Source organism: Neltuma alba, unplaced genomic scaffold, assembly GCF_004799145.2.
Source record: "Neltuma alba isolate B1F8T4 unplaced genomic scaffold, ASM479914v2 tig00013334_pilon, whole genome shotgun sequence".
NCBI classification, from domain to species: Eukaryota; Viridiplantae; Streptophyta; class Magnoliopsida; order Fabales; family Fabaceae; genus Neltuma; species Neltuma alba.
Window position 1 is genome coordinate 210148 of NW_021637608.1, and position 26471 is coordinate 236618.

Consider the following 26471-nt stretch of genomic DNA (forward strand, 5'->3'; position numbering starts at 1 on the left):
CACTGATTGACTAATGACACTTCACTGGCAGAGAGAAAGCAGGAACAAAAATAGCAACAGGAATCACATGTATTAAATGATAATTAACTGCATTTAGTATTGCCTTCACGATATGGTTAGCATCATGTCTCCCACTAGAGAGGGTGAAAGAAACTGCCGTTGCTTCATTAGTCTATAAAAGGCCATAGTTTCCTCATTCGGATCGAACCACAGAGTGAAGAAACCCACTCTTATCCACCATCTGATGTTGACAAATGGGTTAAATGGGGCTTTGAATTCTGGCGAAGGGGCCATTAAAAACCTCATTATATGCATCTGGGTCATAAGTTGTTTACTTGGAGTGATGCTCCACTAAATACGCAAGCTTCATGTTAGATCTTGGTTTACTGTTGATATTGATTGATGAGTGAATAACCTGGGGACAGTTAACACCATAACTTGAGGTTGCCCCTTGCCCCGCGAAACGGGAAAGGTGGCTTCTTCCTCCTCTGCGGTGAGGGGGTTGAATCACTTGAATGTAGCTGCTTTTTCTTTCTCTGTTTTTTTTATGTCTGATATGGTATAAATGTTTATACTACTAGGTATTTTGTTACTCCCTTCGTTGTGTAATATAAAAATTAGTTGACTAATTTAAATAAATTAAAAAATTTAGTTATTTGTAATAAATAAGTATGATTTTTCCTAAAATACTCATTAACTAAAGCTACTATTGATAAAACACTTAACACGTGTAACTGTTATAAAGATCATTTTAAAAAAAAATATAAATATAAGAAATAAAATATATTTAGATTTAATATTTAAGATCAAACTGAACGCTAAGAATAAAATACACTGCATTACAATGCTGAGGCACATGACTTGGGCGTGATGATCTGGAAATGCACATGCTTACGGGAGTTCTGTTCAATTACATTCATTCTGTGCTGCTCTATCCCATTGTCTGTGCCATATTTTCAGGATTTGTTTCCTTCTCTTCTCTTATTCTATGTTAGTCAACCGTGCTGCTTCTACTTTATTCCTCCGGTTGGGCCACGCACACCACACTTCTCTAATGCCGATTCCTCCGTCAATCTTGTCCTCATTTGTCCCAGAAAAAAAAAAGTCAATTTTAGTGCCAAAAAGAGTCTTGGGGCCAACCAATTAACTATTCTGATTTTTTAAATAAGGATATTATTTGATTCATGAACAACGCATATTATTTTTAATTATCTGTGAACATTTTTTCCGTTTATAATGTTCCCTTCAGAGTCCCCGAATACTTCTTCGATGAGATCATTTTAACTTTAGTTGAAAAATTACTTGAGAAACGGGAGCTCCATCAGGGCATCGATTTAGGCCACGTGGCAAGTAGGGGTTCTCTTTTTTTGGGTCAGCTAAGTGAAGGCGTAAATAGTCCAAACCCCGTTGAATGAATAATGAGCCGGATTCACGAGTCGGCAAAAGTGTAAACGGTGAAGAAAGCAAAGAGGAGATTGCAGCGCACACTAAGTAAGTCGTAAATTCAGCTCAGTGATTGGGAATTCTTTCTAGCAAGAACAAAGGAGACTCAAGATTTGTGAATTACATCTCGAAACAGTTATCCTGCTTGGGCTTTCGGTATGGAAATATGCCCCAAGTATACAGATAGTGAGAGCATCAAACATTGAATCTAGAACAATGTGGAATTCAGTGCAATGACGAATGAAGAAAACAATATGAGAGCAGGGGTAGGCCAGATTTGAAGAAAAGAAATAGGAGGTGCTTGCGAAGACTGAATTGCAGTAGCAACTTGATCTGTACATTGAAAGACCGTAAGAGGGTGATGTAAATGAGGAAAGGACGTAAATTTGAATATTTGATAACGATACAGAGCGAGGTGGCCTGTACACGTGAGAAAGCAGAACATATATCATTTATCAATGGGGAAGGGAGCGTGAGCAAGGCACTGTGGGTTGGACAAGGTGAGGGCGACGTTGATGGCCGTCAGTGCATTTTGCTCCACCTGAGACGCCAACAACCCCTCTCCCGGCGCAGCAAATACCAACGGTCACCGCAGCACCGCAGCACAGCACACGGGGGTTTGCACTTGGACGTCGGGGCGTTCCAAAAGCTGGACACCGACAGCAATAGCATCTCTCGGGGGTCATCTCATTGTCAATTATGACTTCGGCCACTTTGGTAACTTACTCATAGGCCTTGGTACTCCCTCCTCTGCATCTTCAGTAAAAAACTAGAAAGTCTAGTAAAGCTATCTGTTTCACAAGAAATCTCTGTATATTTTGAAAATAAAATACTATTGCATGATTTTTGTACAACGCAGGAGGATTTTGTATAATTCTGCTCAAAATCTATATGAACACAAGCAGAAATTTGGCAACAGAATAGCTAAGGCTGCAGGACGAAGCCAGAAGGACAAGAAGATCAAAAATTGTGAGAGGAATACAAGCTTTTTGTATAAATTTTCTGATCTATGTGTGCTTCAAACATGAGTTAAATTCTATAGTGACCATGACCCATCTAAGCAAATAGACTGGTGGCTGATTTAGGAGGAGCAACACTGGAATGAGAGACGCATATCTCAAGTCCATCTTACAACCTGAATACAAATAGAAGCTCAATTTCATGAATTATTTATCTCACTTATGCACGTGCTCATTATGTCCACGTGCTTCTCGAAACCGGGATGGGGTCAGTGGTACCTGCTGAAAGCCATTTTCCCACTGCGTAAACAGCAGGTTACTACTCTATCAGAAGTCAGGAAACAATGCCATCATATGCGGCCGCAGGCTCCTTATGAACTCACTGGAAAAGGAAAACAAAACTTGAGACAAAAAAGTCATCAAGCAAAACATTATTTAATTATTTTGCCCGTAAATAACATGGACACGCTTGTGTGGGTAAGAGTGCAAGTGAACAAGATAGCTTTTCCCAGTTCACTAGAAAAGTCGTCAACCTATCAGAACAGTTAACAATCAAAAACCACAACAGTTCTTAAAGGCAAATCTACATTGGGAATTTTAAGAAGCAAAGCACAGTAACAATTTTGGAGGCACAACAAAATTATTTGAATTTGATGCATTTTTCTCACCATTATTAAAGAAAATGAACACTGATATTAAACTGAATGTACTCTTGTTTACCAAAAAAATGAAGGTATTCTTTATTTTCAGGTTCTAGTTTCATTTCCTAAAACAATCTACTTTAATGCTGGAATCATACATTAAGAAAAGCTAAGGCCCCTTCCACTTGGAGAATAGCCGTATGGATCTTCTAGGTGCCTTCATGCTTCTTAATATCCTTGTAAAAGGTTCGGCACTGTAATCTTGAACATTGGAATCTTTCCGTTTCCTCTTTCTCTGAAGCTCCACTTTAGAATCTTGATCATCAGACACTAGACCAGACTTAAGTGGGTCATCAAACTGGGAACATCTGAAAGAATTACACAATCATAAGCTCCAGCGAATTCGTAAATGCCAAAATATCATTAGAAAACTTTGTTGAGATGAGGGATTACTCTGAACTCTCCCTTCCATTAACAGTCTTGTCGAACTCCTGTAAACGACAGTTGTTTCAAATATTAAACAAGTAAATTCACCAGAAAGAAGACAAAGATCAGGCACTTCGTGAGCAACAAAACAACAAGCTTGCTGGTGATCACCGGACAAGAACTGTTTGGTTTGCAAATATTTAAATAACTCTGTTCTTTTCCTTCCCAAAACACATGTCCAATCACCTCCTCCAACACAACATACACAAGCACGAAAAGTCAAAAGTTCGTTTCACAGCTTTTGGAGTAGACCAAGACAGTGGACCACTCAAAGAAATGAATAACAAGGCATTGATATTCAACTATCAAGATAATGAAATTATGCAAAAGATAAAACTATAAGATGCCGAAACCATTACAAGCCCTGTTGTGAAAACTGAACCGACTTAAGTAAAACCCTTATAAGATGTGACAAATCTCAAAATCTGACTTCAAGAGGCAGAATGATTTAGGCAACGGAAATTATGACTTGATAGTGTCAATCATGTGATGATGAGATTCACTTCACATTTCTTTTCCATACTGGTGCACTTCACATTCTTCATTGGTTGATTGCATATAAAATATGAGTTAGCCTCAGTAGCATAAAAAGGAAGTTTACAGTGCACTATAGTATAGTTTATAGTGTTAAAAATTTAGTGCGATCTTCTGCAGACATAACATCCCATTCTCAATGTAGAGAATAATAGCAAAAACAACTTCATCCTCTAAGGTACCCAAAGTTTTATCTGTAAAATAAATTGATATGCCGTAAATGAAGCGCCAATTTGTGTTTTAAAATTTTCAATCACACCAATTCTTGCATAGTTTTGGAACAAACTTGCTCCCTCCCTCAATTCTTCTAGACAAAAGAAAGAGAGGGGGGATAAGGGGAAAAAAGAATACATACATCTGGAAAGCTAGAGAAAGCACTATACCCATTCTTCATTAAGTAGAAAATCGTTCCCATTGGTATCCAGGTTAAACTTGCTTGAATTGACTAGCTCATCCGGTCTTGTGGATGACATATTTGGATTCATTAAATCCAGAGTTCCATCATTTTCACATAGTGAAGCTGAAGCATGTTTATGACAACTTGCAACTTCTGAATTTTGAAGCTCTGCTGAACTGCTTACTGAAACTCCGGGACATACAACGCCAGGGATCACAAAGCAAGAACCATTTAGCTGAGTTAACTCTTCAGAAATTTCGTTACCAGGTTTTGAATTTTGGCACTCCATTTTATCAGGATCTGATAGCGAGTTGCCAAAAGAACCACACATTGACTTGATAAATGCAGTACCAGCATCTTTAGATGCATCTTTAGCACAAGATTCAGCTCCAGATATAAAATTGTTGCGTGCACCATAACCTAGTTCAGCGGAGACAGTTGATTGGCCTTCTTTTGAGTCGCCTACCATGTTTCCAGTCAGAGCTGCTGTGACAATTGTTTCATTATCTTTTAATTTATCTTCAACATTTCCAGATATGCTGAATGGTTTTAATGCATCAGAAATCAAAGAATTGTCACCGATATCTTGTTGATCAGACCCCGTAACATCATTTGTCAATCTAAGGTTTGGTTGAGATTTGGTCTGTCTTCTACGGGTTTCGATTTGGTTGGGCTTCATATTTTGAATAAAGGAACTTTTTCTTTCAGTAGAACTTTCTCCTAAGCAACCAATCTCCTGCCAAAAGCTCCAGGATTCATTTTGATGTAAATTCTCAGTAATGCAAACCTCTTTTCTAAACCTGTTGGTCCAATCAGAAGGGGATGAATTTAGATTAACATGGAGATTAATTCCCTCATCTGACCAGACGTAGAACTCAAAAGAAGAGGGAGGAATCTCTGTAGACATTTTTAGCGAAGCCAAATCTTTCTGCACCAATGGTGCACCTGCTTCTGCGGCTTGGTAATTATTTTGATGGCAATTTTGCATTGCACTGCCTTTAGTTCTATCGGGATGATCATCAAAGCTTCTTCTTCTTCTAGGCAACTTCTTCAAAGCTTTTCGTTTCATTGTACGACCAAAAGCCTCCTGTACGTACAGAACATGATTACTTGAGCACATATTATTGCGGAAAAATAACAAAAGTGCATTTATTAATAAAGCAGTTCCAGATCTCAAGAGATCCATATCCTCAACCATTTCCATCTAAATGTGCGCGTGTGCTTGGTAATAGGAGTGCCATGTACTCTCTAAGGCATATTATGCATAACTCATGTTGATCTCTGACATCGTTTTTATAATTTGAACACTTGCTTGAACCGTTCGATTCAGTATCATACTAATACTTTTCGTATCTTCCTCTCAAGAACAAAAGATGAAGCAATTGACATCTGCTAAAGAAGCATTCTACCACCTTATAAAAATTGCTTCATAATCTTTTTAAGATGCAAGAAAATAGTTTGACTAAATAATTCATAAATTTAAAGTGGAATGTGATGGACATTTATAAAATATAATATAAGTGAGTTGTAGACAACATTTCAACCAGACAGTGGTTAACTTCCTTGATTCTGGGTAGATTTACACTTTTGAAGAAATCAGATACCTAGGTAGAAAACCATAATCAAGTGAAGCATATCACCAGTGTAGAATGTAAACTCTATAATCTCTTCGAAAATATCTACATTTCCAAGCGCCATAAAATAGAAGCGTTAATACAGGAATGGATATTGATAATGACCTCCCAGCAAATTTCGAATAATAGAGTGACTTCCCAGTGAATATTAAGAGAAACACAATTTCCACACTCCAAACATGACAGATTTCTTGAAGCTTTGCAGAGTACTGTTATCTTTGTCGTCAACCCTTCTATCTCATACCCATACCATAGTCACAACAGCACATAAAGTATTCCGACATTTTAATCTTTTCGACAAGCTAGAATGGTCACTTGCCTGGAATCTACAACTTGCTGTCCTCTATCCACGTTGAAGTAAGAAGCTATTTCAAAGAAAAATTACATAAGTTCTACAATGACAGTCTACGTGGAAACTTTCTTGCCAGAAGCTTAGAGAGGATCGCGTACAAAGTGAATGCATTGGAGATGTAAATCAGAATCAAATGGTTGGGCGGAGGTTGCTATATCTGAAGATTTTAGCATACATGGTTCATTGGCATGCTATCGTAGTTACTGTAACTAGGGGTCTAAAATTTTATTCTTACAGGCTCATCGTCATCATTTTACGTGTTCGAGTCGATTTAAGCCAAACAGTAAATTTAATATCCCAACAAATTTGCCTAGTGCTGGAAGCAAAATGTGGTGAGCGAAGCTACATTATCACGAGTTCCAGCTTCCAAGCCAACTTCTCTGATTTTTTGGGACTATGCCGCGCCAAAAAAACAAAAAAGTTCTTATGGGTCGCCAAGTCCAAGCGTTGACGACCTGCATTGTAGAACACGCATGGACGCACCCCACCTGACCGGAACCCCGGTTATTGCAACATGACCGGAAAATAAAAGTTTCAAGCTCATGGGATGTCCCTCTGAGCCCTTTTTAAGAAAGAAAATGTGTTAACCAGGAATCTAAAACATGATTCTTAGTTCTTACTGCACAGCTTGGTTCGGAGGACAGAGAAAGTTGTCCAAATGCAATCGAAGAATTTGAAAACAACAGAGGGCAAAGCAAAGAAACGAGAAGAATACCTGGTCATAGATCTGAATAGGAAACAGGAGTTGCCGAGAATGTGAGACAAAAGGAAGGAAGACGGCCTCAAAATTTTGTTCAGACTTGGGGCGAAGAGTCAGGTCAGCTAGCCACTGAGGAGCATGGTACTTTGGTGAATAAGGGTGCACTTTTTGGTCATTTTGTAGGCGAAGCATCTGGGTCGGGTTCAAGTACGGACAGGTTCAAAGGCGACGGTTCTATTGGCCCTGCATTGACGATAAGGGCGGTAACAAAGCGGGGCAGAGGACCACATGGAGCCACATGTATGGCTGGAGGTCTTCGCATTAACGCGGAAACCAAAGCACCAGATTTTAGCCCGGGCTGGGATTAGGTATGAATTTGGATTGTCGCATTCAGATTTGGAATTTTGAACTAGATGCTGGCGCTCTCAGTAAAGCCATAAAGCTGGGGAGGAACAAAATAGCTCATCAGAAATGAGCATCGTGGATATGCTCATCAAAATTTGACACAGGGAGAAAAACATTTTGAGAAGGAACAGTGCACTGCCGAGTACTAATAAGCAGTAAAGTTTGTACTCGGGAAAAAAATAAGTGATAAAAGTCATCAAACACAGCTAAGTAAATATTGTCTCTGTTATTTAATATAAAGCTGGTTTAATTTTTATTTTGGTTTTAAATATAATATTTCAGTTTATTTTTTCTCATATTTATCTATTTTTTTAATATAGTTCTTATAATAATAGTAATCATAGTTAATATATTTGATTAACAGGAATATTTTAGAAAAGAAAATATCTATTTATTACAAATAACTAATTTAATTATTTTTTTAATTTATTTAAATTGATTAATTAACTCTTATATTAATAACAGGAGGTAGTACTATTATAGAGCTGACCAATGGATCCACTTGGAAGGCAACCTCCTTGGACGGCCTCAACCATGAACTGGACTGGCCCAATGCAAAGAGATCTAATCACATGCCTATCGGGTTAGGGCATGCCCGTCTTTATTATTTTCCTTTTTTGTTTTTCTTGAGTTTCATCTTCTGCTTCCCTTTCTTTTACTTAACTCATTATACAAGACTGACATATTCTCAACTTGCTGATCCTCCACCCAAGGAAACGGAATGACGACAGGATGAGGGGCCCGGCCAGTTCAGAGTTGAAAGAGCACTCTCCTGAAGGGAAAAAGCATTAAGTCCAAGGTAGCTAAACCACCTTACCTAAAATTAAAGCTTCATTGAATGGCGTGCTCTTATTCCAGCTGGCAATCAAAACGAAATGTTGTTTGTATTGGCAAAACCAATAAATCTTCTTTATATAAGGAGTTGAAACAATTGCATTCGCAAAGTCGCTTTGGCCGAGTGGTTAAGGCGTGTGCCTGCTAAGTACATGGGGTTTCCCCGCGAGAGTTCGAATCTCTCAGGCGACGACTTCTTGTTTTTGGTTTGGTTTTTAAAAAAGAAGGAGAAGTGAACTTCACCTCTTTCATTTGTGCACTTTACAATCTCCGGCCCCTTGTCTCATGCTGTCAGCCGCAAGCATGCCATTGTAAGTCCACGTGTAAAGGAATCAAAGTCGTCTTTAAAGCTGGCACTTCGGTCTTGGCCTTTTTCTTTCTTTCTTTCCAGTATTCCAAGCCTAGCAATTTTCTTATGAACGGGACGCGGGGAGTAATACAAGTCAAAAAAATATAAAGGCAAAATATAGGTCGGATCATCAAATTTTCAAGTCCATACACCATACCATGTAGCAATGTCCGCTGGGGAAAGACTAAGATTATTGAGTTGAGCTCAAAATACTTAAGGAAAAAGCATAAACTCGTACGTTACGCTTGTCTCGAATAGTAATGTAAAGCTTGATGAGAAATAGACATATATACCAGAGCAATACTACTCTGCATATATATATATATATATATATATATAAAATATGGGTAAGATGAAATGACGAATGATTGTTAAAGCGTGAGGGATGGAGGCCCTGCCTGCAAGGTGGAGACAGATGAGATGTGCTTGCTCTTAATTTACTTGCCGGCATCCATCTGTGTCCCATCTTTAGGCAGCAACTCCCCGGCTTTGTCCACGCCTTTACTTTAATCGCACCAAACCTCATCAAATTCTAGTTTCCATATACATTGAGCATATCCTCCAAAATAAAAATTACTCTTGTATTTACATATCCTCGGTAATAAGCCAGTAGATAAGCCAAATAAAGTTATTTTATTTGTCCAGTATAGGCTGAATATACAGCCGAATCGCTTTTTATAATTTGAAATCACCTGATTGGATCTCGTGAGTGTTGTCTCTTCGATCGTGCATATGTTATTTGTATAGCTTGTTATATCAATATTGGTGCATGTTGATTTAATTGATAACAGCATTATTGATTATAAGCAAATTAAATGCCCTTTACATTATGTGCATAATTAATACTGTATATATTAATAATTAGTTTGTGATTATCTCATCTGTACATGTCCTCTTAGACTGGCGCCCCTCTGGCAAATCACATATGCGCATTCGTTAAACTCCAAACAACACACACACACTCTCTCTCTCTCTCTCTCTATATATGTATGTGTTTGTGTTTAGGAAATCGGTAATATGTTGATTAAGGAAGTTATGTAAGTTAGTTAATATAAGAAACGTGACATATTTTTCCTAAAACACCATAATCATCTTTCTTAATACCTTATCCCTCTTCTACTTAACTATGATTGAAGGAGTATCCACATAGATAATTTAGAGAAAAATTGATAAATATAAAAAATATGTCTTATACTTCCTCGTCCTTATTAAAGAGACATTTGATGCTTATGGCATGTTCCTATATATAAGAGACACTTAAAAGTTGTCTCTATTTTTTTGTATTGATTTCCTATTTTATCCATATTATTGTCTCCAACTCACACTCTCTCTCCTTCCCACTTATCTTTCTTAAATAATTTACCATTGTTTTCACTCATGCTCTCTCTTCTTATTAATGACGGTATTTTTGGAAAAAAATTATACTTTTACATATTGATTGTTCTTAACTATTTTAACTGTTTTTTGAATAACGTAATTCGGTTATTTGTCTCTTATATAAGAAGGAACGGAGGGAATATTTAGGACCAAAATCAACTTAATAATTGAGTCATATATTAAGAATCGGAGGAGTACTATATAGATAAAGGGCGTTGTAACTTAACCCTAATAAATAATTGGCCTATGCGCTAGACTGCGGCCTTTCGTTGCTGGCTGTGCCCTGCGTGTGTGAGTAATATATTTAAGGCAATAGGTTTTTAGTAATTATTTATGAGCCGAAAGGACATTGCACCAAAAACATTAAACGTTAACGGACAAACAGGAAAGGACACATATTCAACGGTTATGTAATGTTGTGTGTGTGTGTGTGTGTGTGATCTGTATAGAAAACACGGGGCTTTATTGGTATTTAAGACATGGTAGGCCTCGAGAGAAAATGTGTTAGATTAAGCCTAATATTAAGCGGTGGACATTATAAAAATGTCGATGCCTTGATTTTTTTTTTGTTTATAAAATCATATTAAGGGCACTAAGAAATTAAAGTTCCCACAAAATAAATATAGTTAACACTTCTATACAAGTGTTTATATTATATATTATATCAAAAGATTGTATATTTTTTTCTAAATACATGTGCTGTTTATGGAATATTATTGATAATATCTGTAGCAGTAGTTGCTACGGTCATGGAAGAAGTTATTTGAAGTTTTTTTTGACCGGGTATTTGAAGTTAAAAGTATTTAAATATAATCATGCATATTAAGATCATTCATGTTAGAAGCCAGATCTAATATGTTAGTCATATCATCGATTGGGGTGAACCGTTAGAATTACTTGAGTGTAAAAGTTAAAACTTTTACTAAATTTGCACGGAATATAATTGGGACAATAACAAAAAATTTTTTTTTTAAATGTCAAATAAAGAATGTCAACAAAAATTTGTTGTCATTTATAAATTCAAACTTATTAATAAGAAATAAAGTTATGTTATCAAATTTAATTTAGAATTTATAATTTCTAGTTTTTTTTTCCTCCTGTCATTCTTTCAGTATAATTCCCATTTATGACTATTCATGTCCCGTGTCAGAACAGCCCTCCAGCATCTAGTTACAATTTAATGTTGTAATAAGAGGAGCATTGAGAGTTACTACTTAACTTTATCTTGATGCTTGTACCGTCTAAATATAGTTTTAGCCATCAAAATTAAAAACTTTAAAAAATAATTTTCTAAAATAATATTATTTAAATTAAATGATAAGCATCCAAAGTGAATCCAGAAAAAAGGAAACGGGAGGCCGGCCTGGATGGCGCATCCTAATTTAATTGGATTAGAGGCAACCAACCAATAAACATTTAGATCCGTCATCAACGGTCACCGCACAATACATGTTGCCCCCTTTCCCTTTCTGGTTTGTCGTTTTCAAGGCAGGCATGCAACCCTCCAATAATTGTCAACGCGTTTTTGACATGGCCATGTCCTAATGCGCGTCCAACAGCCCCCCTTCCCCCACCAGCTTCCCTTACTTTCTGTTCTATATTACTCTCTCCAGCTTAAAATACTCTTTCTTAATATAAAACCCAATTAGTGAGTTGGTTTTGGTTCTAAATATAAAACCCATTTTTCATATTTATTAATTTTCTCTAAATTACCCCTATGCCTATGGATACTCTTTCAACCATAATCAAGTAGAAGAGGAAAATGAAATATTAAAAAAGATGATTATGGTATTTTAGGAAAAACGTGTTACATTTCTTATAATTAACTAACTTATCTAACTTCCTTAATCTAATCAAATTAGTTAAATGGGTCTTATATTAAGGACCGGAGGAGTACTAAGAAACTAATTAAAATCAGTTTAAAACAATAAACATGTAAGACATATATTTATTTTTCTTATATATCATTATTAATGAAGAGAATAAGTAAAAAATATAATAAATAAATTAAAGAGGAAAGAGAATATATTGGGATAAAATTAGAAAAAAAAACTCATTAAATGTTTAGACAAAAGTGAATGCTATTTTATAAAAAAAAAATTAGTTTATATTCTGAACAAGAGAGAGTATCCTACTATTCCGTCTTTTACTATAAGATCATTTTAACTAAATTATGTAGTTTAACAAAATAATTAAAATTAGTTAAAAACAATTAATATATAACAAATACAGTTTTGTTTTTAAATAGACCCGTATATATAAATGGATAAATATGAAAAAGTAATAGTGAGATAAATAAAAAAAGCGAATGTACTAAATATATTAAATTAGGGATAAAATAGGTAATACTGCATTAAATACTCAGACAAATTCAAAAAAAATCTTATAAAAAGAGACAAATATATTTTAAAAAATTAGATCTTATAATAAAAGACAGAGGGAGTGGTAGTTTTAAATTTCCCCCTTGTCTGAGAGATTAAAACTGAAACTCCCATCATTAAAAATATTTTTAATAATAATAATAATAATAATTGTGACTTGTTCAATCAGCTTTTGGTCATCTGAAATGGAAAACCAACCCCACACCTCTGCGTGTCTCCGTGTGCCTATTTAGAGCCCCAAATTCATCTCCCACTTTTTCTCAACCGCCGTGCTTCTCATCCTCTGATGCCAACTATTTTCGTCGCCTTCTTCCTTCTTTACCAGCCCGTTCATTCCTTCGTCCTCTAATCTTCTCCCTCATAAGCTTCTGCCTAAATTCCTTCCTCACTCCGTCCCCGCTCCTTCCTCACGTTCTCGGGCTCTTAACACCATGGACCCCGTTGAGCTCAAGCGCGTTTTCCAGATGTTCGATCGCAACGGGGACGGCCGAATCACGCAGAAGGAGCTCAACGATTCGCTCGAGAGCCTCGGCATCTTCATCCCCGACAAGGATTTAAGGCAAATGATCCAGAAGATCGACGTCAACGGAGACGGATGCGTGGACATGGAGGAATTTGGGGAGTTATACCAGGCGATAATGGAGGAACGGAATGAAGAGGAGGACATGAGAGAGGCATTCGACGTGTTCGACCAAAACGGCGACGGCTTCATCACCGTGGACGAATTGAGATCGGTGTTGTCCTCGCTTGGGTTGAAACAGGGAAGAGCCACGGAAGATTGCAAGAAGATGATCATGAAGGTGGATGTGGATGGAGACGGGAGGGTCAATTACAGCGAGTTTAAGCAAATGATGAAGGGAGGTGGCTTCGGTGCTCTCGGCTAGCGTCTTTCCTGCCTCTTGTACATACTCGCAAAATTGACTCACTCATCGCAATGAACATCATCACCAATTCGTGTTCGTGCATCAGATCAAAGACGAAGATGCATGCGTTGTCCGCCAAGACTGCATCTTAGCCGTTAGATGGTTCGAGCGAATCCATGAATCCTGGAAATGGTGGGAACTGGGAGAAGGGCCATGAATGGGAATGAGCGCTTACCGTAACCCTATGTTGTTTTATTTTTTTCGAAGTAATTTTTTTTGACAGGTTCTGTTTTCGGTTTCTATAACTGTTTTTTTTTAAAATTTTTTTGCTGGTGCTGGATTTTGATATCCCCATTTTGATTGGTTTGGTTTTTGTTTTGTTGTTTCCCCACTTGATGTATTTTCATGGATTTGACGATTTGGATCATTCACGTGCAAAGTCTCTGTGACAAATTCACGCTGGAAATGCTAAAAATTTCCCTTTGTATCATTTTTATTCATAGAATGAATATGTAAACTACATTCGTTTAAAAAGAGAATGACAAAATAATTCTATAAGAGACTCATTCGTAATGAAGTATGATGCCGATAGATTTATGGGAAAATTATGATAGTAGCATTAGGAAATTCGAACCCATAAAAACTGAACCTTTTTACCTGATCAGTTGCCTGTTCTTTGTGAAGAGCGTATCGTTCAACGGAAAAAAACCAATTTGAAAATGTCTAAAGTTTCTACTTTAAAAAAAAAAAGTCTAAAGTTGATCGTTATGTTTCACCAAAAGGGGGGAAAAAAAAAGTTGACCGTTACAATACAGTGAATAGTAAGGAAAAGACTCAGCAGCGGCCAAGAATGAGTGAAAATAATATGCAAAACCTTGAAAAATTGCCCAGACTTGTTTGGATTGACTTATAAGTAGTTTTTCAAACGTCATTTACAAAATATCAGGTAAGTATGTAGGGAGAATTTTGTCTCGACTTACATGAATTTGATTAAAATCCGTTTTGAACAAAGCTCTTAGCTCTAAGTCCCTTGTGCCATGTTATGAGAGACCAACTAAAAAATTCTCTGATCTTTTTTATCTTTTTTTTGAATTACAAAGGCAATCTAAACTAAAGTCTAAAACCAATAAGCTCAGAGATTTCAAGGTAAAAAAAAAAAAAATGGGGAGATTAGCGGCTCCTCTGGAAATCTTCCAAGAAAAACTCCCAACATCCCGCTGGGACTCTCAGAATAAGAGTTATCTCTTCATCATTTGATTGTCCTTCTCTAGCTAGGAAGTCAGCGCACTTAATGGCATTTCTACTCGTTGCGAAACAACTGGCATAAAACGTTGTACAAATTTAGCATTGAATTAAATTTAACACTACTAATAAACAAAGCTACATTTCCTTTCTTACCCTCCCCTTTAGGTATGAATCTTGTATGCGCACACTACTACCTAGTCAATATGTTTATTCCATTAACTTGATCTATTTTGCCAACAAAAGTCACAATTATTGATAAGGATACAACTCATAATGGTCAACTCTTGCTGTTAATGTGATTATTTTTTGAGCATGAGACGCAGCATGATTTCAGTGAGCCTCAAAAACTCAATTCAGCACGAACTTTTCAATCGGAAAAAATGATGTCCATTCATGAGTTCTTGGAATTTTAATGTAGATATTACTTCATCATTTGACTTTCTTTACAATAAAACTTTGTCGAACTGTTGCTGGGTTGAATGTCGATTGCACCACGCATGAAGCAACCATGATAACTAGGAGCAAACAACGCAGTCGACAGAGCACCACTGAAGGAAATATAAACATTCGGAGGGTACATTCTTAGTCTAATACCGTTATCCGATATCTGAAAAGTGGGACAAGGTCAGATTGTTGGAATCCTATACATATAAGGGAGCCTTGGATCAAATTCCACGAAATCAGTAATGGAATGATTCAACTCTATCAGGGCATTTGAATGCCCGTTATGGCTGTCATTACATTGTTAGACAAACTTCATAAGAAGGGACTCAAAGGACCTGTACATGGACTGAATTAGATTCTTCTACCGGCGAAAATTACCATAGAATTAGGAGGGGGGGAAAATAAATTCTATAAAAACCAAACAAAGTGAAGAACACTAGAACATAACCACCTGACAACTAGAACTGGACTGGTCCGCAGCAAATACTGTAAGTCAGCAATTATCAGATATCATTGCATACTTCGTCCTGCGACATTTGACAGCAGCGGTTGTTTTCATTTTCATCTAGTGAAAAAATAAATAAATCAAAGACTAACTTGTTGATAGTTGACCCTATCTATGACTCTGGGCTTCTTTGCTTTCGATCTCCTTCACACTGTCTACTATGTGCTGTATTTTCCTTGAAAGACTTTCATTGTGCTCCTCGATATGCTCAAATATCAATTCAAGATGCCTTTTATACGTTGCAGCTCGCTTTTTCTCTATAGTCAACTGTTGGGAGAGTTCCCGAATTTTGTCATGTTCATTCTGCAAAGAGCATTAGAGAAACAGGGTAAGCATAAAACAGAGCTAAAAGCAGTACTGAATTTCACCCAAAAAAAAAGGGGGTATTAAATCAATAATTTATGCACTGCTAAACATGAAGAAACGAGCATGCATATAAAACAGGGAACATATCAATATTGTCATAACATGCTATAGCTCTATTAATCATGCATTAGGCATTATAGTAAGCTAATAATTTTAATCAATGTCTACAGATATAGAACATTGATGTTGGATTCTCTTCGATATTTGCTTCTAACAAATTCCTTACCTCGTTTATAGTGCTAAATTATGATGGATGAATTCATTAATATATAAAAAAATAAAATTGTCTGAATTGTTGCTCCAAAGTTTAATGAGCCTAACTCCATGTTTTATACAAGTAGAAAAATTTCATCCATTTTGAGCCTTTCTCGAACTAGTGCTAGTCTTAACTCCAGGCTCCAGCCATCAACTATCAACTAATATTTAAAAACTAGATTCTCTTGCTGTTGGTGATCTAGTTTTTTCTGAAATTTAATCAATTTCAGAATAAACTCATCAACAATAGTTCCTTTTTTTTTTTTTTATTCATAACAATTGTTTCTTTTACAAGCTGGCAGCACGGTGTTTTGGTCCTATCAAAATTTTTAAGAGGATTGGTAAGGTAGATCAGGAGTTTTACCACAGTACAAGAGACCCAGGTTCACCCGATTTACCAAGTTTCTCTTACAAGTGCATGGTTTCAGGGGCACCAGTCAGCACCATGGTAGATGAAAATGGTCGGTTTGCTTTGGAGCCCTTAGAAATGCTGACAAGAGGAGTCACTTGCCTATTACTCAGGTTTAGTGTTAGATGGAAACATACTCAGCCTGATGATGCTCCTCGGAAATCTGGCTTTTATTCAGCAACTTCCAGACTTTCCTTTGCCCCACCTTATCAAACCATCATTGTGGGCAAGGATTTTTATTTTCTATTTTTTCTTTTTCTTTTTTTGGGGGGGGGGGGTGTTGAGAGGTGTGAGAGGTATAAACCAACTAGTAGTTTTGTTAGCTGTAGAATTATTAACAGCCAATGCAAAAGAATAAGAAGGTATAAATATCGCTATTATGTACTTTGAATGTGTCTAGCAAATACCCCACTTTTAGCACTTCTTAGCAGACAAAAAGACAATGAATTACCAATAATAAAAGCTTGCAAAATATAGTCAATGGCAGGCACCCAGGTGAAATGGGGAACCTTCGCTCAAAAGCTAGCGGTTCAACCGGAAGAATCAACTTAATGTGAGACTCAGGCGTGTTATACTATCTCCGTCAATTAACTTCCAAGATCATTGTCAAACATAGATTTCACGAATGATTGCAAGCAATAATGACACGTGCTAAGGCTACCAGCATGACTTATGATTAGTGTTCTAGAAAATTGTGCATGTAAGGATTTGTATAAATTTATAAATAAACAAAAAAAAAGCAGAAACATATTTCAGCGTATTTATAGCTACATACTTGGGGTGTGTGATCTTAAGCAAACTGCCAAACTGAAATGGAAGCTCAAGCAATTATAAAATAATGCCTTCTAATTATGGAAAGTAGACAGTTTCCCCGCCCCAACCCCCCTTTTCTCTCTTTTCCAACTAGTTTTAAGAAAAGAATGAGTACTGACCGGATATTGTTCATAAATGCAATCCCTTCTACCTTTTCCTGGTGTCAAAGGATGTGTGTGATCTTTAACAAACTTTGTAACCACCCATTTACCAGAACTTACTTTCCTGACCAAAATCATCGCCCTACAGCCAACCCTTGTCTCTGCCCTTTGCCTTACAATCTTTTCACGCTTGTCAGGCATTCTGTAACCCTCTTTATTGCAAACAAGTGCCCGTCCAATAGCAGACCCATCACGTCTTGATCGAGAGAGTTTACTTACACGTATGACAAATCCAACATTTGTGGCATATGCATTATAAAAGGCATGTGCTGCTGCTTCTGACTCAAACTCTTGACCGACATAGGGCTCTTCAGCCGAAACAACTGATACTGCGGGAACTGCTGATGGAATTGTATCCCCTCCAGAACAGTCTTGAGCCAATGCATCACCTTGATCTTGTTTATAAGTTGGTTCAACTGAACAACCACCTGTTTTGCTTTCATCCTCTATACAGCTAACATCCCTCGTGATAGCATTTCCTACTGTCTCACCATGAATAGAGCCATCAATTCCAAACTCCACTGCACCAACAAGGATCTGTTATAAGATTATCAAAGCCAGAGCAATATTGTAGAGAATATTGCCTATATTTGATGAAATACTCTTTACTAAAAGTTATTAACAGTGAAACGAATCAAATGCATATGTATGTGTCAGTGAAAATAAAGCAGCCTATAAGAGTTTATGACACAGTATTAACGCCTGTAATTTACACTAACTATTCAAACACACTCGTCTACAGCAGCTAAAATATATTATCACACTCTAATCATGGCGCTCATCTTATCCCCAGTAAGTATGAATGCAGACTTCCTGTCTTTTGAAAGGTTTCCTTATTATGTAATAATCAAACGTGCCACATTATGGCACTCCTAACAAGTCCCCCCCTTCTTTGCTTGCAAACAATTATAATGAGCCAACGACAACTCACCAGATCTGGGTACAATGTAGTAACACACCCTCCATGTGAAAATGCAATCAATCCATGGACAAATTCCATGACGATAGAGTCATGCAAAAATAGGCACGAACCAATTATCATGGTGGTCGGATGGCTCCTTCCCTTTTAGTTTGTCCTACTCCAAACAAGGTGAACAGAAAGGAGGGACGGCAACAGTTATAAACATTTTTTCTAACGAAAACAACAATTCTAAGGTTTCATCAATATCCAAGGGTGAAGGTGTGGCTGCATTATACGGTTTCCCATGGATGAATTAATTTCGGCCAATAAGTCCCATTGAAATTGAAAAGAAAATATAGATCGACTAAAATATGTCAGCGAAAGGCCGCGCACCTGAGTGCAGTCTCATCCTTTACTCAAGTCTGGATCCAAGAGGTGTCCAGCATAGTATCACCACATAAACTCAAATTCAGATTCTAAAGAGATCAACTTAAACTTACTACCATCCATGAGATAAAGGTTCAGTCAAAACCTCAAGCTAGAAGGTCCCAAATGAAGGAATCCATTCCTTCTCCCCCTCTAAATTTCCTCACATACGACTGATAGCGTGAATAGGGGTTCCCCAGCCTACGGAGAGAAATTTATGAGAGTACAAAAGAAATCCAAATCTTTCAGCTAAAGCGCGCTCGCGCACACAGAGAGAGAGAGAGAGAGAGAGAGAGAGAGAGAGAGAGTATGCGACATGATCAAAAGGTAAAGGAGATTAGACGAGAGAGCTGTATCTTGCAAACAGAAGTTTAGAGGAAGAACATAATCTCCAGTTCGAGGTGTTCATCACTTCCCGACAAAACTCTTTGCAGAGAGGAAAAGAAGCAGGATTAAATCGCTTCTTACGTGACAATATACCACGCCATTCCAGCATTTAATTCATTCATTCATGCACCATAACAAAAGAAAACCCTAGAATTCCATTGACATGAAATCATAAAAAAGAACGTCCGCATAGTAATAATGAAAATTGAGAAACATGTAAAACAAAAACTCACTGAAAATTCTTCGATTGTCTTAGAAAACTTCTCTGATTCTGCTTTATTTTTTTAAAAAAAAGGAAAAAAAAAACTCCCGTGGCGAGAAGGGCAGATACAGGGGAGGGAGCTTCAGGGAAGAAATATGGAGGCTCAAGTCTCCCCTTACATGTCAAAAAACTATTGGTAAGCTCTTCAGTAAAAGTCAACTTTATCGTGTGGTCAATCGTTGCTTGCAAATATTAGTAGGGCACATAGATATGGGCATAGACATATGATAATCAAAGATGCAACGAGATTGGGCCAATTAACTTTGACTGACCATTCTGTTCATATCGGCCGGATCTGGCCCATACCAGACCACCCGATCCAAATGTGGCGGGTGCAGATCCTCCGCTCCTGCGTGACTGAGGTTCTTTTGCTGGCGCTTCAACGCAGCCATGGCGAATTCTCTGTTTCGCAGCCTTCGAAGAGCTTCTTCTGTTCTCAAAATTTCATATTCTGCTTCGATATCGCTCAGGTTCTCGCTTTCTGCTTGATCTTTTCTACGTATTCAAAGAGTCGGTTTTTCTACTCCATAGAGCAGTATTTTTTTGAGCTTCTAGCTTGACTTAGCTTATTTTCTCGTTATTGAGCTAGCCTTACGGAAAATTGACGGTAATAGGGGCTTGTGAACTTTGGCGTAGAATATATTTATGTGCATTTCGTTTCCTTCTGCAATGATTCACAACTTCCGTGCTAATTCTTCCATGTTCTAGGTCAGTTGTCAGAAATCAAACACCAATTTGCTCTCCATTCAGGCAATTCATACCGCTCGAGCAGCAAATCCCAGCATGGGTTTACAGAAACTTCAGTCATGGTTCTGTTAATCTTGTGATATCGGGCGGGAAAACTAAGTTCGAAACTCACGAGGTTGACCCTCCAAAGAAAGATAAGTGGAAGACCAAAAAGAGGTTGAAGCAACAGAGGAAGAGAGAGAAGCAGAAGAGAAAAGCGGCAAATAAGAGAGACCCTCGTCGGCTTGGTGTCAAAGGGAAGAAGAAACAGAAGTTTGCCAATGCAGAAGAGAGAATCAAGTACAAGATTGAAAAAGTATGAGCAAAGATTTTCTTTTTCCTAATAAATAAGGATCCTTTTGCCGCAAAGAACTTTATAATTTGCTCCCTTTTCTGAGTAACAATTTTTTATGAATGCTTGATAGCGTAGATGACTTAATCTCTCCTGGAAGAGGATTTCTTCTTTTTGGTGCCTGGAATCTATTTGGAAGTTAATCTTACCACGACATGCTGAAGGACCGATAATTAGCCTGATATTTTCTCTTCAGTATATGCTTTTCTTTGGCACTATTGTATAATTTGTAAATCTTTGCTGCAATGTATAGGAAAGTTGCTTACTGAACCTAAGAAATGCATGATTGCGTTCTCCTTAGTATAGACTATAGAGATATGATCCCCACCCCAGTCATGTATTGCTTCACCGGTCTGAACTTATTCTTTGCCCCTATATTCTAGTGCAGCATATTGATAATTGATAATCATATATTTCATGGAATTCTTGTTTGCCTAGCCATTCCAAATACGATGTCTAATCACCTGGTTTAACCCCAGGCCAAAGTTAAGGAAGCATTGCTTATTGAAAGACTCAAGCGATATGAAATTCCCAGAGTTCAGGGCCCTGTGGCAAAACCTGATGGCTTGACCGGGGAAGAACGATTTTATTTGAAGAAAATGGCGCAGAAAAGCACTAATTATCTACAAGTTGGAAGGAGAGGATTATTTGGAGGTGTTGTTCTTAATATGCACATGCATTGGAAGAGACATGAAACTGTTAAGGTCATATGCAAGCCTTGTAAACCTGGACAAGTTCATGAGTATGCGCAGGAAATTGCCAGATTGAGTGGTGGTATTCCAATTCATATAATTGGGGATGACACGATCATATTTTATCGAGGAAAGAACTATGTACAACCTGAGGTTATGTCGCCAGTAGATACATTGTCCAAGAAAAAGGTGACCTTCTATTTTCTTTATCTCAAATGCATAACCACTATATTTTAATTGATCTTATTAATATTGCCATTTGAATTACACGTCAAAAATTACCTGCATTTTTCATTCCAGTTGGGGTCTTTTCACGCAGATAATATCCACAATACTTCTCTTTACAGTATCACTAATGTGTTAAGTTATACTAAATTTATCTCTCGCTTTAAACTTCACTTGTTAAAAGCATTACTTTGAATTTTCATAATGAGTTTCTGTGCTGAAAACAGTTCTTATAGTGAACCATTTAATGAAACTAATACATCTGTCTCGTTGAGCTAGGTATTGAACTTGATGGGCAAGCATCAATTGATTATTTAGCATGTTTATGTAGCTTATAATCATGTCATAGTTGTTTGTTGTTGCAGGATCTCATTAGCGGTACCTGTTGTGTGGTTTGATTTGTCTAGTTGTGTGACTTGTCTGACGTAAGCGCTTTGATGGTTTACAGGCACTTGAAAAATCCAAGTACGAGCAATCACTTGAGTCAGTGAGGCGCTTCATTGCTATTGCCGAGAAGGAATTAGAACTATATTATAGGCACGTTGCACTATATGGTGACCCAAATGACCGTGACCCCTTATCAATATTGGAACGTCCAAGCGGGAACTCCTGGATAAAAAGGAATCATGGACTGAATGGAAAGAGAAATTTCGTTCTAAGCAGTGATAACTTTTCAACAGATATGTCAGACATGGAAGCGGATTCCACGGATATTGGATTTCAGATTAGTGAAACTGAAGCCAATTCCGAAGGTGGCCATTTATCAATTAGTGAATCAGATTCTGAGGAAGACAGCTTATTGGATTTCAGAGGTGAGGAAAGAGGGGCTTATTATGCTAAAATGGAAGATGACGGATTGGGCGCATCCCCAGGTTCATTATCAATGTCCAAACGCAGCTTCCATTACAATAATCCTTGTTTATTATCCGAAGGGATTCCAACCATAAGAGATTGATATAATATATATATTGTATTTTAAATGTTAATTTTATGATTCCACTCCCTTGATTAATCTGGAAGGCAGCGGTTTTAGCAAAGTTGTTACAAGGGAACGGGTATTTCCTTTCTACTTTTCTTTTCCTTTTTTAGTGAGGAGAGGTAGCAATATAGTATTCAAGGTATGCTATGCTCGTGCCTGGCTTAGAAGGATAAGAACAATTGCCCGTGCAGTTGAATGGGAGGATCCAACCGGTCTTTTGGAAATGACTTGCAAATCTTAAACTCTAGTTCTATAGTAAGAGGAAAAAAGAAGTGAAGTTGCTTTAGTTTTAATCTGATGTATTGAAGGGAAAGTAGAAAGGAAAGGAGAATCCGGCAAGGCAGGTTGGTAGAAGTTCCAGTAGATGATGATTCGTGTCGTGTATGTGCAGCCATGGAATAAAGGAAGCTGTGGTGCTAATGGTCAATGGACACGTTAATGCATGGGAAGTATCAATGCTGGGTCGTGTGTCTTTAGGAAAACACCGCCACCACATGGAGACGTATCAGCTTCCCCTTCTCTTCTGTTTGGGTTTCCCTACCAACCTTCTCCCCTTTTGCCACTCTGATGCTGCCTACATCTGGAATTTTTGGTTAAACATTTAGTTTGCATACGTAGTTGTAAATTAATTCATAAATTTTAATTTAATACCACTTAATATTCATAGTTCTAACTCGATTAAAAACTAATCCCCTCAATTTTAACTCAATTAGGCTCACTTCTTACAATTTAGTTACTGAAAATACTAGTATTGAAATTTGGAGAAATAACTTTAAATTATCAAAAGTATTACCACCGACTCACCGAGTAAAGATTGAGGGATTAATTTTCACCCAAATCAATCATATATTAATTGAGTGGAAGTATAAAGTAGGGTTCTGACTATTGGCACCAAATCATTATTTTGAAGGAGAAAAAAATGCAAGGACGAAGGAGCGAGATCTGAGATGTGATGAGAGGGACAGTGGTAGCCGTAGGAGATTGGCGAGGAGTGATGAGCATGGGAAGATGGGGGCAGTCCACCTTCTCTTGAAAGGCACGCTACTTCCAAAGGTATCTTCCCATTTTCAGATCTTGGCCTCTCCGGGGGGCCGAGGCGCAGATGTGGAGCCAGACGAAAGAGACAGTATAGAAAGCTCGCCTGACCCGAAATCAACGGCACTGATTTAATTGACTATAGGTTGCTAGTATTATTTCTTGTCACTTTAGTTTTACTTCTTCAAATTTAAAACTGATCATTTTGGCCCATGAAATCTTAGAGATTAAAAATCTTAAATTTCAGAAACAGAAAACACTAATTCTAAATTTGAAAGGCCAAGACAAAAACAAAAAAAAAAAATCAAATTTCATGAATTAAAGATGATAATGGTCAATATTTTTTTTTTTGGCCATCCAAGTGAATACACATTTTATCAAATTAAAGTCATCTTTTTTAACTGGTGATAACTTGGCAAGTCATTTATCATTTTTTTTAAATATTTCTCATCATCCTCGATTTATCTCCATAACATGTGCCTCATAAAATGATAATTCCAACCTTCCCTGTTTCCTGAAATGAATATTTTTTCCCCATTAAAGATTGATAATCATATTTCCGTGGAAATATAACCACCTATTATGGTATTATGTAACGTGTAAAGTGAATGGGGATGTGAATGTCCAATCGGAATCTGCAGGTGAAAAGTATCCACTAGAAAACCCAGGATAATATATTAAGAGGGGTATTGCTAAATAATTAATTTATTGATAACTAATAATTTTTTTAAAATTAGTTAAAAATAATAAATATTTAGAAACATATTTTTATTTTTAAATATATCTTTATAATAAATGATAAAAATAATAAAAAAGAATGTATAAAAAAAAGTGATAAGAGAGTATAACAAAGGAAAAAGAATAAATAATTAAAAAATGTATTAAATGTTTAAACATATCCTTCTTAAAACTTATAAAATGGACCATATCTCTTTTTAAATTTGAAGATTATAAATATAATCGAGAGAGTACTATTTATTATTATGTAATATTATTTTCAATCTTTAATATAAGAGCTAATTTAACTTTTAATTTGGTCCTAAATAAAAGATCTTAATCTTTTTTCATATTTATCTTTTTTTTTTAAAAATGGTCATTATAATAATTACATATGTTAAACATTTTATCAAATAATAGTTTTAATATATATGATTAATAAGAATATTCTAGATAAATAATATTTATTTATTATTAATAACCAATTTAATTAATATTTTTAATATCTAATTCCAGTATTAAACGTAAGTAGTAATATATAATATTGGGAACAGTGTCTGGAGGTGGACCCCCGTGCTGCGCGCATACCGTCAGCGGCTTTCGGGAGTTAGGTAAGGTCACCGTCCCTGCCACCTTTTGCTTGCGTGGCATTTCATATTTTGACTCTTATTTCATTATTTCTTTTATTCATCTAATTCACATACTATTTTTTTTTAAAAAAAATAATTTCTGCGGCCTTCTTCAACTGTTAGGGGTCAACTCTTTAATTCACCTAAGGGAAACATAATTATTTTTTGTTTGATAAAATCAAGTCATGTATATATACGAAGAAAGAGGACATGTAGGACTGTTCGGATAAATATCGTTTTCATTTTCTGGTTGCAAATAATATTCAATGAGTTTTTGAATTATAATTGAATATGAATTAATGAATAGAGCTTTTGCTGTGGCGACTAGTATATTTTCGTATGATTGTTCTCTTTTAAACAGAACTAAACTTATTCATGACCAAAAATTATTACTGTGTTAATTAAAACAAGAAACACACACACAGAGAACCTCCTTAACCGGTAACAATAAATATATAGTTCATTTGTGGATTATATATTTACGTTGGTTAAAATTACTTTTAGAAATGTGCAAATTAAAACACGACCAATATTTGAAAGTTTGGCTGACAAATATATATAGGGGAAATCACAAATAAAGACCCTTGAATTAGCAAAATCACTCTATGGTCACCTGAATATGCTAAATTACTATGAGGGACCTGGCCTCAAATTGTAATTATGAAATCATGGTCAAATTACCAAAATACCCCTCTTTAATTTTTTTTTTTTAAAAAAAGAAAGCCACTCCTCACCGGAATCCGGCCACCGGCGCCGGAGCTTCGGCGGCCGCTTCCGGCCACTGTCGACGGCAGGACGCCGGAGTCCGGCCGCCGGAGCTCCGGCGCCGGCGGCCGCTTCCGGCGGTCTTCCTTTGTTTTTTTTTTAAATTGGGGGGAAGTGAGGTTGGGGGGATTTGATCCCCCAACCTAATGCTTCCCAAAATAAGGAATGACCATTGAGCCAACAAATTTTTGTTAACATTATGATGCAAAAAAAAATATAAGTTAACTCATTTACTCTTGTTCCAGGTGATAACAACAATACATTTGGAAATAACAAGTTCTGATTGTAAAATAACACGTCTGGAATAAAAATTTAACAATATGTTTTTTTTATAACAATAAATTTTGTTGCAGGCAATAACAACAATACATTTAAAAATAACAAGTTCTGATTATAAAATAACAAGTTTGGGATTAAATTTAACAACACGTTTTTTTTATAACAACACACTTTATTTCAAGTGATAACAACAATACATTTAAAAATAACAAGTTCTGATTATAAAATAATAAGTCTGGGATTAAAATTTAACAACATGTTTTTTTATAACAACACACTTTGTTTCAAGTGATAACAACAATACATTTGGAAATAACAAGTTCTAATTATAAAATAACAAGTCTGGAATTAAAATTCAACAGCACCTTTTTTTTATAACAATTAATTATTTTATACTTTTGGAAATAAATTATTTATAACTTATAAAAGTACTTGTAATCTATTTAATTTGCTAAAAAATAATTTTTATCTCCAATTTATAATCAGAACTTGAAGTATAATTTTTTATAGATTAAAAATACTTTTTTATTGTTCAAATTTTTA

General features: G+C 36.4%; 4 protein-coding genes and 1 non-coding gene across 9 annotated transcripts; 3 read left to right on the top strand and 2 right to left on the bottom strand.

Moving 5' to 3' along the window:
* Nucleotides 1–2237: 2237 nt before the first annotated feature.
* On the bottom strand, nt 2238–7512 carry LOC114736406 (uncharacterized). 4 transcript variants are annotated; one of them, XM_028924220.1, is made up of 7 exons: nt 7162–7512; nt 4725–5547; nt 4447–4643; nt 3497–3534; nt 3202–3411; nt 2682–2784; nt 2238–2578 (listed from the first exon to the last, which is right to left on the bottom strand). In XM_028924220.1, the coding sequence occupies exons 1-5, from the start codon at nt 7336–7338 to the stop codon at nt 3213–3215; spliced, it is 1434 nt and encodes a 477-aa protein (XP_028780053.1). In that variant the 5' UTR covers nt 7339–7512; the 3' UTR covers nt 2238–2578; nt 2682–2784; nt 3202–3212. The 4 variants fall into 4 exon arrangements, with proteins under 4 accessions (XP_028780053.1, XP_028780051.1, XP_028780052.1 ...); XM_028924218.1 differs by having other exon boundaries at nt 4447–5547; nt 7162–7510; XM_028924219.1 differs by having other exon boundaries at nt 2238–2784; nt 4447–5547; nt 7162–7510.
* Nucleotides 7513–8495: 983 nt separating this feature from the next.
* Nucleotides 8496–8577, top strand: TRNAS-GCU (transfer RNA serine (anticodon GCU)). Its single transcript has one exon. It is a non-coding gene; the product is annotated as a tRNA-Ser (tRNA).
* Nucleotides 8578–12763: 4186 nt separating this feature from the next.
* Nucleotides 12764–13845, top strand: LOC114736412 (calmodulin-like protein 3). Its single transcript, XM_028924228.1, has one exon. It carries the CDS (start codon nt 12924–12926, stop codon nt 13374–13376), a length of 453 nt encoding a protein of 150 aa, XP_028780061.1. The 5' UTR covers nt 12764–12923; the 3' UTR covers nt 13377–13845.
* A 1391-nt stretch (nt 13846–15236) lies between these two features.
* LOC114736411 (protein FAR1-RELATED SEQUENCE 3) lies at nt 15237–19610 on the bottom strand. 2 transcript variants are annotated; one of them, XM_028924226.1, is made up of 4 exons: nt 19501–19518; nt 18848–19414; nt 17512–18074; nt 15237–15852 (listed from the first exon to the last, which is right to left on the bottom strand). In XM_028924226.1, the coding sequence occupies exons 2-4, from the start codon at nt 18861–18863 to the stop codon at nt 15658–15660; spliced, it is 774 nt and encodes a 257-aa protein (XP_028780059.1). In that variant the 5' UTR covers nt 18864–19414; nt 19501–19518; the 3' UTR covers nt 15237–15657. The 2 variants fall into 2 exon arrangements, with proteins under 2 accessions (XP_028780059.1, XP_028780060.1); XM_028924227.1 differs by lacking the exon at nt 18848–19414 and having other exon boundaries at nt 19501–19610.
* A 243-nt stretch (nt 19611–19853) lies between these two features.
* Nucleotides 19854–22571, top strand: LOC114736408 (CRM-domain containing factor CFM3B, chloroplastic). Its single transcript, XM_028924222.1, has 4 exons — nt 19854–19999; nt 20238–20571; nt 21087–21488; nt 21973–22571. Exons 1-4 carry the CDS (start codon nt 19920–19922, stop codon nt 22477–22479), a joined length of 1323 nt encoding a protein of 440 aa, XP_028780055.1. The 5' UTR covers nt 19854–19919; the 3' UTR covers nt 22480–22571.
* The last annotated feature ends 3900 nt before the right edge of the window (nt 22572–26471 follow it).

Excerpts from the sequence above, each read along its gene's own strand:
- LOC114736406 (XM_028924218.1), bottom strand. The coding sequence starts at position 7,338 with ATGCTTCGCCTACAAAATGACCAAAAAGTGCACCCTTATTCACCAAAG. Across the intron at positions 3,535-4,446 it reads TTCTACTTAATGAAGAATGG|GAGTTCGACAAGACTGTTAA; the intron begins GTATAGTGCTTT and ends TGTCGTTTACAG. Across the intron at positions 3,412-3,496 it reads AATGGAAGGGAGAGTTCAGA|ATGTTCCCAGTTTGATGACC; the intron begins GTAATCCCTCAT and ends TAATTCTTTCAG.
- LOC114736412 (XM_028924228.1), top strand. The coding sequence starts at position 12,924 with ATGGACCCCGTTGAGCTCAAGCGCGTTTTCCAGATGTTCGATCGCAAC.
- LOC114736411 (XM_028924226.1), bottom strand. Across the intron at positions 15,853-17,511 it reads GCATTTATGAACAATATCCG|AATGAACATGACAAAATTCG; the intron begins GTCAGTACTCAT and ends TGCTCTTTGCAG.
- LOC114736408 (XM_028924222.1), top strand. The coding sequence starts at position 19,920 with ATGGCGAATTCTCTGTTTCGCAGCCTTCGAAGAGCTTCTTCTGTTCTC. Across the intron at positions 20,000-20,237 it reads TCTGCTTCGATATCGCTCAG|GTCAGTTGTCAGAAATCAAA; the intron begins GTTCTCGCTTTC and ends TCCATGTTCTAG. Across the intron at positions 20,572-21,086 it reads TCAAGTACAAGATTGAAAAA|GCCAAAGTTAAGGAAGCATT; the intron begins GTATGAGCAAAG and ends GTTTAACCCCAG.